Source organism: Vipera ursinii (assembly GCF_947247035.1).
Source record: "Vipera ursinii genome assembly, chromosome: 4".
Classification (NCBI taxonomy): Eukaryota; Metazoa; Chordata; class Lepidosauria; order Squamata; family Viperidae; genus Vipera; species Vipera ursinii.
Window position 1 is genome coordinate 32,129,769 of NC_139514.1, and position 13,424 is coordinate 32,143,192.

At 36.2% G+C, this 13,424-nt stretch overlaps 3 protein-coding genes across 6 annotated transcripts in view; 1 reads left to right on the top strand and 2 right to left on the bottom strand.

The window, feature by feature from the left end:
• The window catches only part of SENP7 (SUMO specific peptidase 7), a 40,884-nt gene extending 40,690 nt beyond the window's left edge, over positions 1–194 (bottom strand). For all 3 annotated transcript variants that reach the window (XM_083362863.1, XM_083362862.1, XM_083362861.1), the window contains exon 1: positions 72–194. The gene's annotated coding sequence lies outside the window, so the exon portion shown is untranslated. The remainder of the gene's footprint in view (positions 1–71) is intronic.
• LOC310640546 (putative protein ARB2BP) lies at positions 194–8,020 on the top strand. 2 transcript variants are annotated; one of them, XM_083362864.1, is made up of 3 exons: positions 194–367; positions 4,423–4,483; positions 5,846–8,019. In XM_083362864.1, the coding sequence occupies exons 1-3, from the start codon at positions 348–350 to the stop codon at positions 6,893–6,895; spliced, it is 1,131 nt and encodes a 376-aa protein (XP_083218990.1). In that variant the 5' UTR covers positions 194–347; the 3' UTR covers positions 6,896–8,019. The 2 variants fall into 2 exon arrangements, with proteins under 2 accessions (XP_083218990.1, XP_083218991.1); XM_083362865.1 differs by having other exon boundaries at positions 205–367; positions 5,987–8,020.
• A 2,165-nt stretch (positions 8,021–10,185) lies between these two features.
• Positions 10,186–13,327, bottom strand: TXNL4B (thioredoxin like 4B). The gene is made up of 3 exons (XM_083362819.1): positions 13,179–13,327; positions 12,095–12,246; positions 10,186–11,091 (listed from the first exon to the last, which is right to left on the bottom strand). Exons 1-3 carry the CDS (start codon positions 13,308–13,310, stop codon positions 10,926–10,928), a joined length of 450 nt encoding a protein of 149 aa, XP_083218945.1. The 5' UTR covers positions 13,311–13,327; the 3' UTR covers positions 10,186–10,925.
• Between the last annotated feature and the right edge of the window lie 97 nt (positions 13,328–13,424).

The following is a 13,424-nucleotide window of genomic DNA, read 5'->3' on the forward strand; positions in this document are numbered from 1 at the left end:
CCATTCTTGTTCCAGGGAAGACAAACCGTGAAACAGCTCTAATTACGATCGATGTTTCTTTTTCCTCTCACCTCATCCGATGAAGCCACACTACCCCTCCAACTACCCTCGCCTTTGTTGATTCGGATCGCCGCCGGCAGATTGTTGCGCTGCCTCGCGTAGCATTTCGCGCCCACTTCCGGTAGAGGCGCCGCCCTTTCGGAGCAATGATGGTGTGAAAACCCGTAGCGAGGGGATTGAAAGCCAGCCGCGGCTCGTCCAAGTTTTGGGTCCTGGCGCATCTGCCGGCAGGGTTTGCTTGCAGAGATGTTTTGCGTTTCAGAGCGCTTCGGATACGCGCTCGTTCCATGCCACCCAAGGACGTTGTGTAAGTCCTCTCGAAGAAACGTCACTTTGCAATTCGCCAAAGTCGGAACTCAGTCCTGGCTTATTTTAAAACTATTTCCAATTAAGGAGAATGGAAAGATGGAGTTCATCCGTGAAAGAGAAAGTTGGAGGGGGGGGGCGAGGGGAAATAACTTAAAAACCTACATGGAGCTGTGAAGTGGAAAATAAACTCATCGGCAATATCAGTCTAAAAACCAAGCGACTTTGCATGACCTGCATTTGGAGTAGAGGTTGTTCTGTAAATGGGTCGGGAAAGTCTTGTCAATTTTAAGAGTAAATTATATTTAGTGCATTAGACTTTCCAGAGACAGTTGTGTATAGAGTCGTAACTTGAAATGGCTGAGTAAATACAAACGTACTTTTCAAGTAGACAGTTATTTGAAGTCACAACTGCCAAAACAAATTAGGGAGATATTTACGTGAGCAAGATTCAAACAGCTTGACACAATGGTCAGATATGGGAGATTTCATGCTATACCCTACAAATGAGCGTCTGCATTTGCGGAGCAGCAGAAGTAGAAGACCTGGCTCACATCCTATTTGACTGTAGCCTGTATAAGAGGGTGAGAGACAGGTATCTTGGTCTATATACCAAATGAATGACCCATTCGGATCCCCATATCAAAACAACTTACCTTATGTCTGGCCAGAACTTGAAAATAACATTTAGCGCAGCACAGTACTTAAACAAAATGGTTTGGCTGAGATCTGCATATGTGGGACTGATTGGGGTAGATTGCAAGGGTGACTCCAAAATATAATTTTATCATAGTTTGTCTATATCTTAAATTATTGTACACTATTACAATTTCATTTTAGATTGTATTTTATTCCCATTTCATTTTAAATTGTATTTTATTCTAATTCCATTTAAAATTGTATTTTATCAAATTCCATTTTAAATTGCTTTTATCAAATTTTAGTAACAATTTGTTGCTGGAACTTTGCACTTTGATATGGCCCAAGGGCTAATCAATATAGATTTACAGTCATGGCCGAAATTTTATTTATTTATTTTTTTATTTTAATTCCATTTATATCCCGCCCTTCTCCGAAGGCTCAGGGCGGCTTACAAGCTTAGCAGAAATTGTTGGCACCCCAGAAATTTTTCCAGAAAATCAAGTATTTCTCACAGAAAAGTATTGCAGGAACACATGTTTTGCTATACACAGGTTTATTCACTTTGTGTGTATTGGAACACAACAAAAAAGGGAGGAAAAAAAGCAAATTGGACATAATGTCAAACAAAACTCCAAAAATGGGCTGGACAAAATTATTGGCACCCTTAACTTAATATTTGGTTGCACACCCTTTGGAAAAATAACTGAAATCAGTCGCTTCCTATAACCATCAATAAGCTTCTTACACCTCTCACCCGGAATTTTGGACCACTCTTCCTTTGCAAACTGCTGCAGGTCTCTCTTATTGGAAGGGCGCCTTTTCCCAACAGCAATTTTAAGATCTCTCCACAGGTGTTCAATGGGATTCAGATCTGGACTCATTGCTAGCCATTTCAGAACTGTCCAGCGCTTTCTTGCCATCCATTTCTGGGTGCTTTTTGATGTATGTTTGGGGTCATTGTCCTGCTGGAAGACCCAAGATCTCGGATGCAAACCCAGCTTTCTGACACTGGGCTGTACAGTGCGACCTCAGATTTCATGATGCCTTGCACACATTCAAGGCACCCAGTGCCAGAGGCAGCAAAACAACCCCAAAACATCATTGAACCTCCACCATATTTCACTGTAGATACTGTGTTCTTTTCTTTGTAGGCCTCATTTCGTTTTCGGTAAACAGTAGAATGATGTGCTTTACCAAAATGCTCTATCTTGGTCTCATCTGTCCACAAGACATTTTCCCAGAAGGATTTTGGCTTCCTCAATTACATTTTGGCAAACTGTAATCTTGCTTTTTTATGTCTCTGTGTCAGCAGTGGGGTCCTCCTGGGTCTCCTGCCATAGCGTTTCATTTCATTTAAATGTCGACGGATAGTTCGCGCTGACACTGATGCTCCCTGAGCCTGCAGGACAGCTTGCATTCCTTTGGAACTTGTTTGGGGCTGCTTATCCACCATCCGGACTATCCTGCGTTGCAACCTTTCATCAATATTTCTCTTCCGTCCACGACCAGGGAGATTAGCTACAGTGCCATGGGTTGCAAACTTCTTGATAATGTTGCACACTGTGGACAAAGGCAAATCTAGATCTCTGGAGATGGACTTGAAACCTTGAGATTGTTGATATTTGTCCACAATTTTGGTTCTCAAGTCCTCAGACAGTTCTCTTCTCCTCTTTCTGTTGTCCATGCTTAGTGTGGCACACATAGACACACAATGCAAAGACTAAGTGAACTTATCTCCTTTTTATCTGCTTTCAGGTGTGATTTTTATATTGCCCACACCTGTTACTTGCCCCAGGTGAGTTTAAAGGAGCATCACATGCTTGAAACAATCTTGTTTATCCACAATTTTGAAAGGGTGCCAATAATTTTGTCCAGCCCATTTTTGGAGTTTTGTTTGGCATTATGTCCAATTTGCTTTTTTTCCTCCATTTTTTGTTGTGTTCCAATACACACAAAGGGAATAAACCTGTGTATAGCAAAACATGTGTTCCTGCAATACTTTTCTGTGAGAAATATTTGATTTTCTGGAAAAATTTCTGGGGTGCCAACAATTTCGGCCATGACTGTATTTATTTATGTGTATAGAATCATGGTCCAAAAGATTGAATTAAGCTTTCAAAATAGTTGAGTCTAAGAATTAGCTATTGCTGTCTTTTGAGAATATTATTACCTTCAACCCAGTATCCCAGTTACCTAACCATAAGAAATTGTGCTTTATCCATGTTGATTTTCTTCAGAAAAAGCAACCACTGTCTTATAGATTGTTCTTGTAAATATGAGTTGGTAAAAATGCAAATTAAGGTAATCAATACAGCACTTCCATAAAAAAATAACCATCTAGCTTTTACCAGAAATGAATCCAGAACATCTGCTGCTCTTAGTTGAAATCTCTAATTCTGATGCTAGATGAATAAGCTTTGATATTACTGATAAATGGGCTTTAGTCTCACTAGAGCTTTATTCAGTTATTGCTGTATTGAGGCAGTTGTAATGAAGATAGGCATTATTTTTCCGTAACAACAGTTAGGTGTCACTGTAAAACACTACTGGGAAAACTATTGTTTAGCTAATCTATCATTGCTAACAGATGTTTAGGGGAAAGGAAAAATTATAAGATATAAATCAGAAATAGAAAACTTGTAAATGGAAGATGACATTTTTGGGTTTGTATTCTTCCCTTTGTGAGCCAAAGCAATTATAAAATAAAATAACCCATGAAAGCACTCAACTTTCCTCAAACTGTTTTAATCCCAATTTTAAGTTATTTTTCCAGATTTAATAATTAATGATTATCATTGAAGTGATTTGGTTGCACTTTTCAGCTAGTTGTGCAGTCTCTTATGGCTGGCTCTAGATTTTTTCCCCCCATTGCCTCTGTTCACTGCCCTGGAAGGTATAATTTTCTTAGCAACTATAAATCAGTCTAAATTGTGCACATGCATTCTTGAAATAATATCCATACCTTTTCCAGATAAATGTGTTTAGATACACATTTTAGGTACATACAGATTTATAGCCCTTAATTCAGAAGTACCCTTGAAATGGTCTACATAAAATACATTAAAAAAATATTAGATAAATGTAGGCAAGAGTTTACATTTTTATGGATTATTAAAGTACATTTTTATACTTCAACAAAGCTAACAAATGCAAAAGTTCAGTTAAGGAGTGGTTTAAAAAACGATATCATGATTACTATATTTTAAACATGAGGCAGATAAAAATAATTGTCTTAATACAATAATTTTAAGCCTACTTCAGTATAACACTATTTTCAAGTGTAAACCTGTTATACAGATCTTTAAAAATATGCTTTACAGTGAAAAAACTGTAATAGCCTTTGTCACTACAGTCTAAGCAGTATAGAAAACAACAGAATTCTTACAACTCATCCTTCTGGTTGGGTCTTTTTAGAGAGATTCCTGAAATAATAGATGTATACAGAAGTCTTTGGCATTATTCAAGCAAGATGAGTGTGAGTATGGTTTGCACATAAATTCAAGTTTACGCAAATTGTCTTAGAACACAATAGTAACTAGACTATATTATGTATTTTCTACAACATATTTTCTAAGCTTAAATAATAACAGCTATTTAGATACTCTGAAGAATATTGCTAGCTGGTACAATGTATCTTTTTACATTCTAGTTTGGCATATATGGTCTATGTTTCCTGAGTCACTTTTGCATGTAGTTAAGCAAACTCTAATGCAGGGGTAGGCAACCTTGGCTCTTTTATGACTCGTGGACTTCAACTCCCACAATTCCTGAGCCAGCATGGCTCAGCATGGAAACCTCTCCCTTTCTCCTCAGCATGGCTGGCTCAGGAATTCTGGGAGATGAAGTCCACGAGTCATAATATAGCCAAGGTTGCCTAGCCCTGCTCTAGTGAAATATTTAATAAAATGATGAGTAGAGAGCATGTGAGGGGCCAATAAAAATTAATAATATGACAAATTATATTCCTGAAAAATATCTCCCATCTATATTAACATACATTTAATTCATAATATAGTTTAATGTGTTTGGGCATAGTGTGATAATTGTTACAGCCTATCATATGCAAGTGATGCTATAATAGTTTGTCCAAAGAGTTAATACTGAATTAATATCAAAAGCAATAACTTAAGAAAGATAAAAATGTTACAGTTTTAGGATTTTATGATTAGATTTGTTATGACTATAGAAATATTGGTTGTTTCTATTAGCATGAGATATTCTATATTGTATATTTTAAGGTTTATATTTAAACTTAAAATAAGTGGTTATTTTGTTATATAATTTTAGTGGTTTTTTATTGTTTATATGATGTTTTTGTTTTAATTTAGTGTAAGAGGTTATTTTATTATACTTTCTGAGCTTGATTATTTGCCTGCAGGCATTTCATTACCCAGAAAGGTATCATCTTCAATGTGATAGCACTAATAATATCTGATGTTACATCTGAAACCTAATGCATTTAGATCTAGCCAACTGAAAATAGTTCTGCTTTGAGTTTCTTGAAGTAGGGCAAAAATAAAGGACATGTTCTAGCCAAAGGTGGTATATGTAATTTTGAGTCGTGCTGATTTTAGTAGATGAGAAATAATTGCTTGTTTTAACTCCTCCCCTTGGGTCAATATGATTGAAGTATCACTTTTCACATGTTTCAAAATCATATTCCTAGAGCTTGTAGTTCAAATACAATTTTTACTGTTTTATGACAATATATGAAAAGCAATACTGTGTATACCATCTCTACATTTTTAATAAAGGTACATGTTTTTTTATGAAATTGTTAAGAGAAACTTGAAAACTTTTAAGAAGTGAAATATGTTTTAATACAATTTCTTTATAGTGGCTACAAATGATTGAAGATATGACCTTCAGGAAAATAATAAATAATTCAGAGTGCCCAGAAAAACTTAAATATGACTTTAACAAAAATGGTGAGCTTAAGCATGTAGATACTAATGAACCTTTTGTTTTTAATTATCAGAATTCATATAAAGATAATCACAAACGCTACCAAATTCTTGGACAGTTAATAACTCAGTATGTTTATGAGCTCCTTGAAAAAGCTTGCAGTCTGCAGAAGATTTACATCCCAACATATGTAGCAGACAGTAAAATTTGTAGTTTTTTTTTCATGAGTGAGAATGCATTGAAAAATAGTTCAACTTTAGTTGTCCTTCTTCAAGATCAGGGGACATTTCGTGCAGGCCAGTGGGCACAGAGGACAATAATACATGAAGGCCTTCAACATGGATCTCAGATACCTTTCATTACAATGGCTCTACAGTACTCTTGGGGAGTGATTGTTTTAAATCCTAATGACAATTTTGTAGATCTGAAAATAGAACCAGAATGTTTAAGTCTTTTGGAGAATGATGCTATTTGTCCTTTAAATTTATCATGGGCAGTCCCAAAGAGAAACATCAGTAACCCCGAAGAACATACGACGTATGTTTGGGATCACTTCATTTCAAGGACTGCATCTAGAAATGTAGCCTTCATTGCCCATGGCTATGGGGGATTGATTTTTATCAACTTACTCATGCAAAGAACTTTGGAAGTGATGAACAAAGTGTATGCTGTTGCACTTATTGACTCTAAGCATCACATGGAACATCAGACACAAGGCAATTTTGAGGTACAAACATGGATATGGAAGCACTGTCAAGAGTGGGTATCAAATAGTAAGCCTATAGATACGTCAGTAGGCTACCTTGTGAAAATGGATTGTCCAATAGTCTCCACCGGATCTGAAAAGTACAGTATGGCTCCATCCTCTAGTCTGCAGTCCATCTTCAAGTATCTAAAGAATGCACTGAAAGCTACTACTAAAGACAATTTCAGTCGATTACCTATTGCAACAAGGAGCAAAAATACCATGAAAAAGAATTAAGAATATGTTTTTCCTAGTTTCTTCTGTGAGAAGAAAAATGTATTTGATGCAAATGCCTAGGCACACTCTTAAGGTAAATTATTTTATGTAATAGATGATTTCTTTTCTTCCCTTTTGGCTGAAGCTGTTATGCATTATGTTATGTAAGGTGCAATTTAAAATACGTTGGTTAGGCTTTATTTTAGTTTTGAAAGGGTACTTTGTACAAATTTGTAATTTAGTGACAGTTTTTTCTTTCAATGTCTTACAAATAAATTCTTTGTCAAAGCTTTTAAAAAACTCCTTTAATCTGAGCCATCAGTAAAACAATGAAAATGTAAATAAGATAAACATATATCAGAAATAAGTTTAAAATCTTGTTTGAAATATTAGTCAATTACCTGTATTTCAGATTAGCATAATTTTGAATGTTCTAAACCTCAGAGTACATTTATGGTATATTCAAATCAGCAGAGAAATGTTCTCCATTTCACAAAAATTACTGTTTAAAATTGTATTTATCTGATAGTGTCACATCAAATTAGATTGATCTTATCTACTGTTAATATTAAGACTGCTTTAGAGCATGATCCTTCAAAATAAAGATTTCCACTTTGTCTGATTTGAATTTCATTTTATTATCCTGCATCCAGTCCCTGTGGACATACATTTTTAAAATATTGCCCCTTCTTGTGACTGAAATAGAGAAAAAGATTTGGGCATCATCAACCCATCTGTAATGCCTAGCACCAAACTTTAGAACTAACAAGTCTGATAGTCTTACAGAAAGGATTGATAAATCATCTATTAAACTAGGGCTGTCTTCAAATTAGTTCAAAATATGTCTAGATAATCTTTCTTGAAGCTGGTTAGCCACAACCTCTGTATAGCTTTTCCCAAATACAGGAGACTAACCTACAATTTAAGAGATATATGGTAGATTTATTAATGTCTAAACAAAGCATTCTATCCTTTCTCCATGAAGTATTAGCTAGGCCACAGTGAATTCAGCCACATTGGGCAAGAATCCAAATAGGCAGTGAATTGTACCATTCCAAGCAGCTTGCCCATATCCTCCAAAATCAAAAATTTATCCAATATTAATCTTACAAATTACTGGACAACACATTACTGTAATTGACTCTGCAAAAATACTGAAATTTAAATTTTCTCAGCTGCAAAGGCTTTCTGCAAAAATCCATTAAAAATAACAAAGTAAGTCATAGCTTCTCACAGCAAATTTGAAACAGCTTTAACTACCTAGGAAAATTTTGCTGGATAGAAGCAGGTTGTGCCTTATGCCCAGAATAAAATTGCATATTTGTTGTACATATATAGCATAGTACCAGTTTGCTATGCCTTAGTAATTTATGATGAGTCCTCTTCTGTGTTCTAGTTATTTACTTGTCTGTATACTATAAGCTAATTTTGAAGAGAACTAGAGAGGCTATTTAGGAGTGATCCTGTCTCTCACTCTGAAGAGTTCCCTATTCCAAGGGCAATTGACATAATCACCTTCATAAGCAATGGTAAAATGGTAAAACTCTAATGGCCATCACCCTTGTGCTTTGAGCAAAAGACCAGATCCAGCATGAAAACAGCAATGTGACTCAGCACTAGAATAAATAGGATAGTGTTATATTGGTTTTGGCAGCTATGAATTCCTGGAACGCATCAAGGAGCATCAGAAATGTATTCTGGGATTTGCCACCAAGATTTGCATCTATGTGAAATCTTGGAAAGATAACCTCTTGGTTCAGGATAGTTTCACCAATATGATGATATCCAGTTATACAGCTTCGCCACACACCCATTGGGAGATAACTGTAAATTTTCCATGTTGGTGCCTGAAGGCTGTCAAGGAAAAACACACTCAAACTTCACTCTATTATTACAGAATGTTTGTTAAATCATAAGTTTTCTGATTCCAAGATTGTATCATCTTTGGTTCTTTACTGGCTATGCTGCCCATAATGCAAATTTGAAACCTAGAGTCTTTCTGAACAATCAGCTCCCACACACAGCAGGGTCAGGAGGGCCTTTGTCTGATAAACCAGTTGCAACTCAAAGGTGCAAGAGGCAACTGGACTTTCTTGTTTTTCTTTGAAGTCGTTTCACATTTCATCCAAGAAGCTTCTTCAGCTCTGATTGGATTGATTTTGCAACCTTATTTAGAATATAATACTCTGAGGACAATCACATACACCTTTGCCTTCTGATTAGATTAACATGGCTGTCCTTGAACACTCCCCAAGTTTCAGGTGGTCCAAATTGCAGCAATCCAGTTTGGTCTAGTGCAGACATGTCAAACTCACAATGTCACGTGATGTCACGCAACTATCGGGACAGTTTTGCCATCGCCGGCAATGGGGTGGGCGCGGCTTCTAGATGAGGCATCTGGCCCATGGGCCGGCAGTTTGACACTCCTACTCTAGTGGTTAAGGCACCTGGATAGAAAGCAGGCCAGAGTTCAAGTCCCACCTTAGCCATAAAAGGCAGTTGGCTGACTTTGGGTCAGTCACTCTCTCACAGTCCTACTCGCTTCACAAGGTTGCTGTAGGGAAAATAGGAGGGTGTGTTGGACATGTTTGCAGCCAAGGCAGGACACAAGTAAATAAATAAACCGATATGCTTAATGGTCAGTCTTGATACTGCAGAGTTGAACTGGTTGGAGTCCATTTCCAAGTGAGCTGGTCACCAGCTTTAAAGCCCTATATGAACTGAATATTTAAGAGACTTGGCTTTCCCAAATATACTGTCTCATCTAGATGACCAGTGTCTACAAAGGATCCTGACCTATCAGTCATTGTGGCAGAAGGGTGGCCTAATATCAGGTATTCTCGTCTTATGGAATAGCTTGTCCCCTGAGCTGAATATGTCCCTCCTTCTGGCAACCTCGGAGGCTAGTAAGAACATGGCTTTTCAGGCAACTTTGGGCGATTGATTCTAGAGCTATAGGCATGTGTGTGTGTGTGTGTGTGTGTATATATATATATATATATATATATATATATATATATATATATATATATATATGTGTGTGTGTGTGTGTGTGTGTGTGTGTGTGTGTATGTATGAATGTATGTCTCTGTATAGAAATCTATGCATTTTTTCTTACTGATGTTTTAAAATAGATTTGCACAAATAGATAAACCAGCAACTCCATAATCAGTCATACTATTTTATGAAATCTATTACTGAAAGGACTATACATAGAAAATTCTCACCTTATCCTGGAGTTCTGAAGAAAAGGAAAGGATAAAAATCTGTTCTCTCCAGGCATCCTGGTAAAATTACCTATCTATTTTTAGGAACCATAGCTATAATCTGCTCTCCTAACATTCCGGAACCCACTTCACAATAGAAACAGAAGACAGAGTTTACCATTTCTCATAGCCAGGTTTCAATTTTATCCACAATAATCAAATCATATATAATACTATTTTTGCTCTAAAATGACTGCACCTTCAGAGAAGAAAGATTAAATTATCCAGTTAGAATTGTTCTCTATTTGCCAGCAGTTCTATTCCCCACAACTAGAATAATTGCTCCTACTTTACAGAACAATTCTGCTATTCCTCCCTCAACCATCCTATAATCAGTCTGTTTGAAACCATGGAAACAGACATTAAACAAACGAGTGATTTCTATGGCTGGGTTCACATATGCTAAATTGTGATTTAATTGTAACTTATTTAATGTTAGGCTATTACATGATTTATTTGGTTTTGTCTATTGTGTGAAAAAGTTTCTATTTTTGTTTACAGTCCAAGGCATTTGTTTGCTTTAGATCAGGTTCCTTTATTTAAAAATTTAAGAGAAAAATATAGGCTGTAAGCTAATAACAATAGCAATTTAGCAACTTGATGACATACATAACTTTAAGGAAAATAATGACAGAAAATCTGTCTGTTTTTATATTGACCAATATGATCATGATAAGATTACTTCTTTTTGCTGGCTTAGTTGGGACATGTGTTCAAATAAGCCATGGCATAATCAGTCGTAGGATGTGCCCATTACAACTTTCATTTATTTCCAGAAAGGGCATTTAAATGTCTTTGTAGAGAAGTTCATACTTTGGAATATTCTTTGGATCAATTGGACTTCGTACAATAAGTTTTCCACGCATCGCTCCACGATAGATCACTTCAATCAAATCTATGAAGTCTTGTTTTGTTTTGAAACTTCCCACAAATTTGGTATGATCTGGAGATCTATTTAGGAAAAAAATATGAAGCCAATTTTAAATGTTATAGTTGAAATTCAAAAATACAAGTAGTTCAAAATCTAAATCTACCAAGCCCCCCACTTTTACAAAATATATTAGTTAGTATTTTATATAACCTTGAAAGATCAAATTAAAAGTTCATCCAGTCTCGTGTATTTCTCAAGAATCTTCTTAAATGGGTAATGAAACTTATCCAGGACATATGACCAGGAGTTTCTATTTAGACATTATGGCTAGCAATCAATGACAGAGCATTACCTATTTCTGATAGAAAGCTGATTTACAAGATGTGCTTCACAATATAAAATTAACTGCAACCATGTTTTATGATAGAAATATTTACATACAGATTCAATATGCCTGGTAATATGTTTTATCATTTGTAATAGGACTTCATTTTCAGAAATCCAACTTGGGAATCTATGATCCATAAAGTCTTCAACATTAATTTCTTAACACTTTTGTGAATTGATACCATTTATCATAATAAACAATCTGTCAGTGGTTGAATCAATGCACTGCCTCATGCCATGGTTTGCTGAATACAACTGCATGCAGAAGTTTAGACTCCTCTGATTGAACTGTATATTTCTAACTAAACAGAAGCTGTCACAATCACTATATGACACAGGGCAAAAATATTAAATATTTAGCAACTTCATTTAGCTATTTCACCAACTTCCCATCCCCATAAGCCTTGTGATATAAGTCATGCCAACCTATTTCTCTGACATTCAATCACTGCTTACATATCCTGCATACAAATCCTACCTTATCCAAATTAATAGGCAAAAAGTGTGACAGAAAATACTTCCTGGCTTCCTTCATTCTTGTTTGATTTTGTCTTGGCATATTCTGTGACCTAATTAAATCAGAGTAATTCAAGCCAAAATAACTAATGGCTCTGCATAATAAACATACAAAATCAGAGTAATAAAATTAATATCAACAAACATGATCACACTTTGGCTACATGCAAATCAACTTACCCATAATCCACTTTTATGTGTTGCCCATTGAAAAAGAAGACAGTTGATGGAATATAACTAATATCAAAATACTGGGTGTACACTGGAACCTTGCTTACATTCACTAAATAAATTGCAGCCATTTTACTCAAATCATGAGCTGTTTTTGCAAGCTGTCAAGAAATCAAAGATGTGATATACTGGATGCATGAAGAAAAGAATCAAAGCTTTTAATAGTAATAGCAATCAAAAACAGAATAATTTAAACCTCAATGTACTGAGATCCTTTGTGACTGAAAAGACATAAAAGCTGGATTATAATTACATGTACTTTTCAAAATACACTAGCAATAATTGTAGCTTGGATAGCAAGGATAACAAAACTACTAAACTATCCCTCCATATAATTAATAATAATAATAATAATAATAATAATAATAATAATAATAATAATAATAATAAAAATAAAAAGTTGGAAGGGACCTTGGAGGTCATCTAGTCCAACCCCCTGCTCAGGCAGGAAACCTTATACCATTTCAGGCAAATGGCTGTCCAGTCTCTTCTTAAAAACCTCCAGTGGTGGAGCATTCACCACCTCTGGAGGCAGGCTGTTCCACTGGTTAATTGTTCTAACTGTCAGGAAGTTTCTCCTTAGTTCTAGGTTGCTTCTCTCCTTGACTAGTTTCCATTTAAATTAAGAGAGGCTTTGCTGCAGATTCTATTAACATCAGATGTGTGTCTGATAAAAATATAATGACAGTTTTGTTCACTATGGAATATGCCAGCTCAGGAAATCTATCTGACTTCCTTTGGCACCAAAAGGAAATATTTTAGATCTGGGTACTTGGTGCTCTCTGAGCTTGCTTGTTTTCATGCAGACGTTTCATTACCCAAACTAGGTAACATCATCCGTGCTAATCTAGTCTCGTTTAGGTAATGAAAAAATCTGCAAGAAAACAGCCAAGCTCAGAGAGCACCAAAGCCCCCTCGCTTCAACCCTGACCTACAAATGTTCTCCCTTTATTTTAGGATCAGCAGACGTTTTGTGATGTACGCCATTTAGATTTGGGAACGGCAAATAAATACAAAGCAAATGCCGGCTTACAATGTTATCCAATTGCAGACAGACATGATCTTCATCTCTACCAAAGCGAAGAACCAGGACTTTCTCCGCCACGGTCTTAATCACCTCATCCACCTCCTTTTTGCTGTTTAACTGAGGCAGCAAGAAACTCATGCCGGCTGACGAGACAGGAGGTGAGCAGTATCTCGCGATAGCAAACACGCACGCGCGTAAACTTGTTTTGGCGGGGGTGGGGGGGAGGGAAGGAAACTGTCAACGGCGCCCAGT

What these genes read in the sequence shown, in the direction of transcription:
- LOC310640546 (XM_083362864.1), top strand. Translation starts at nt 348, where the DNA reads ATGCCACCCAAGGACGTTGT. An exon ending in ATGCCACCCAAGGACGTTGT is followed by an intron (nt 368 to 4,422) that starts GTAAGTCCTCTC and finishes GGGTCTTTTTAG; the next exon opens with AGAGATTCCTGAAATAATAG. An exon ending in ATTATTCAAGCAAGATGAGT is followed by an intron (nt 4,484 to 5,845) that starts GTGAGTATGGTT and finishes ATTTCTTTATAG; the next exon opens with TGGCTACAAATGATTGAAGA.
- TXNL4B (XM_083362819.1), bottom strand. Translation starts at nt 13,310, where the DNA reads ATGAGTTTCTTGCTGCCTCAGTTAAACAGCAAAAAGGAGGTGGATGAG. An exon ending in GTCTGCAATTGGATAACATT is followed by an intron (nt 12,247 to 13,178) that starts GTAAGCCGGCAT and finishes ATTTCTTGACAG; the next exon opens with CTTGCAAAAACAGCTCATGA. An exon ending in CACATAAAAGTGGATTATGG is followed by an intron (nt 11,092 to 12,094) that starts GTAAGTTGATTT and finishes TTTCCTAAATAG; the next exon opens with ATCTCCAGATCATACCAAAT.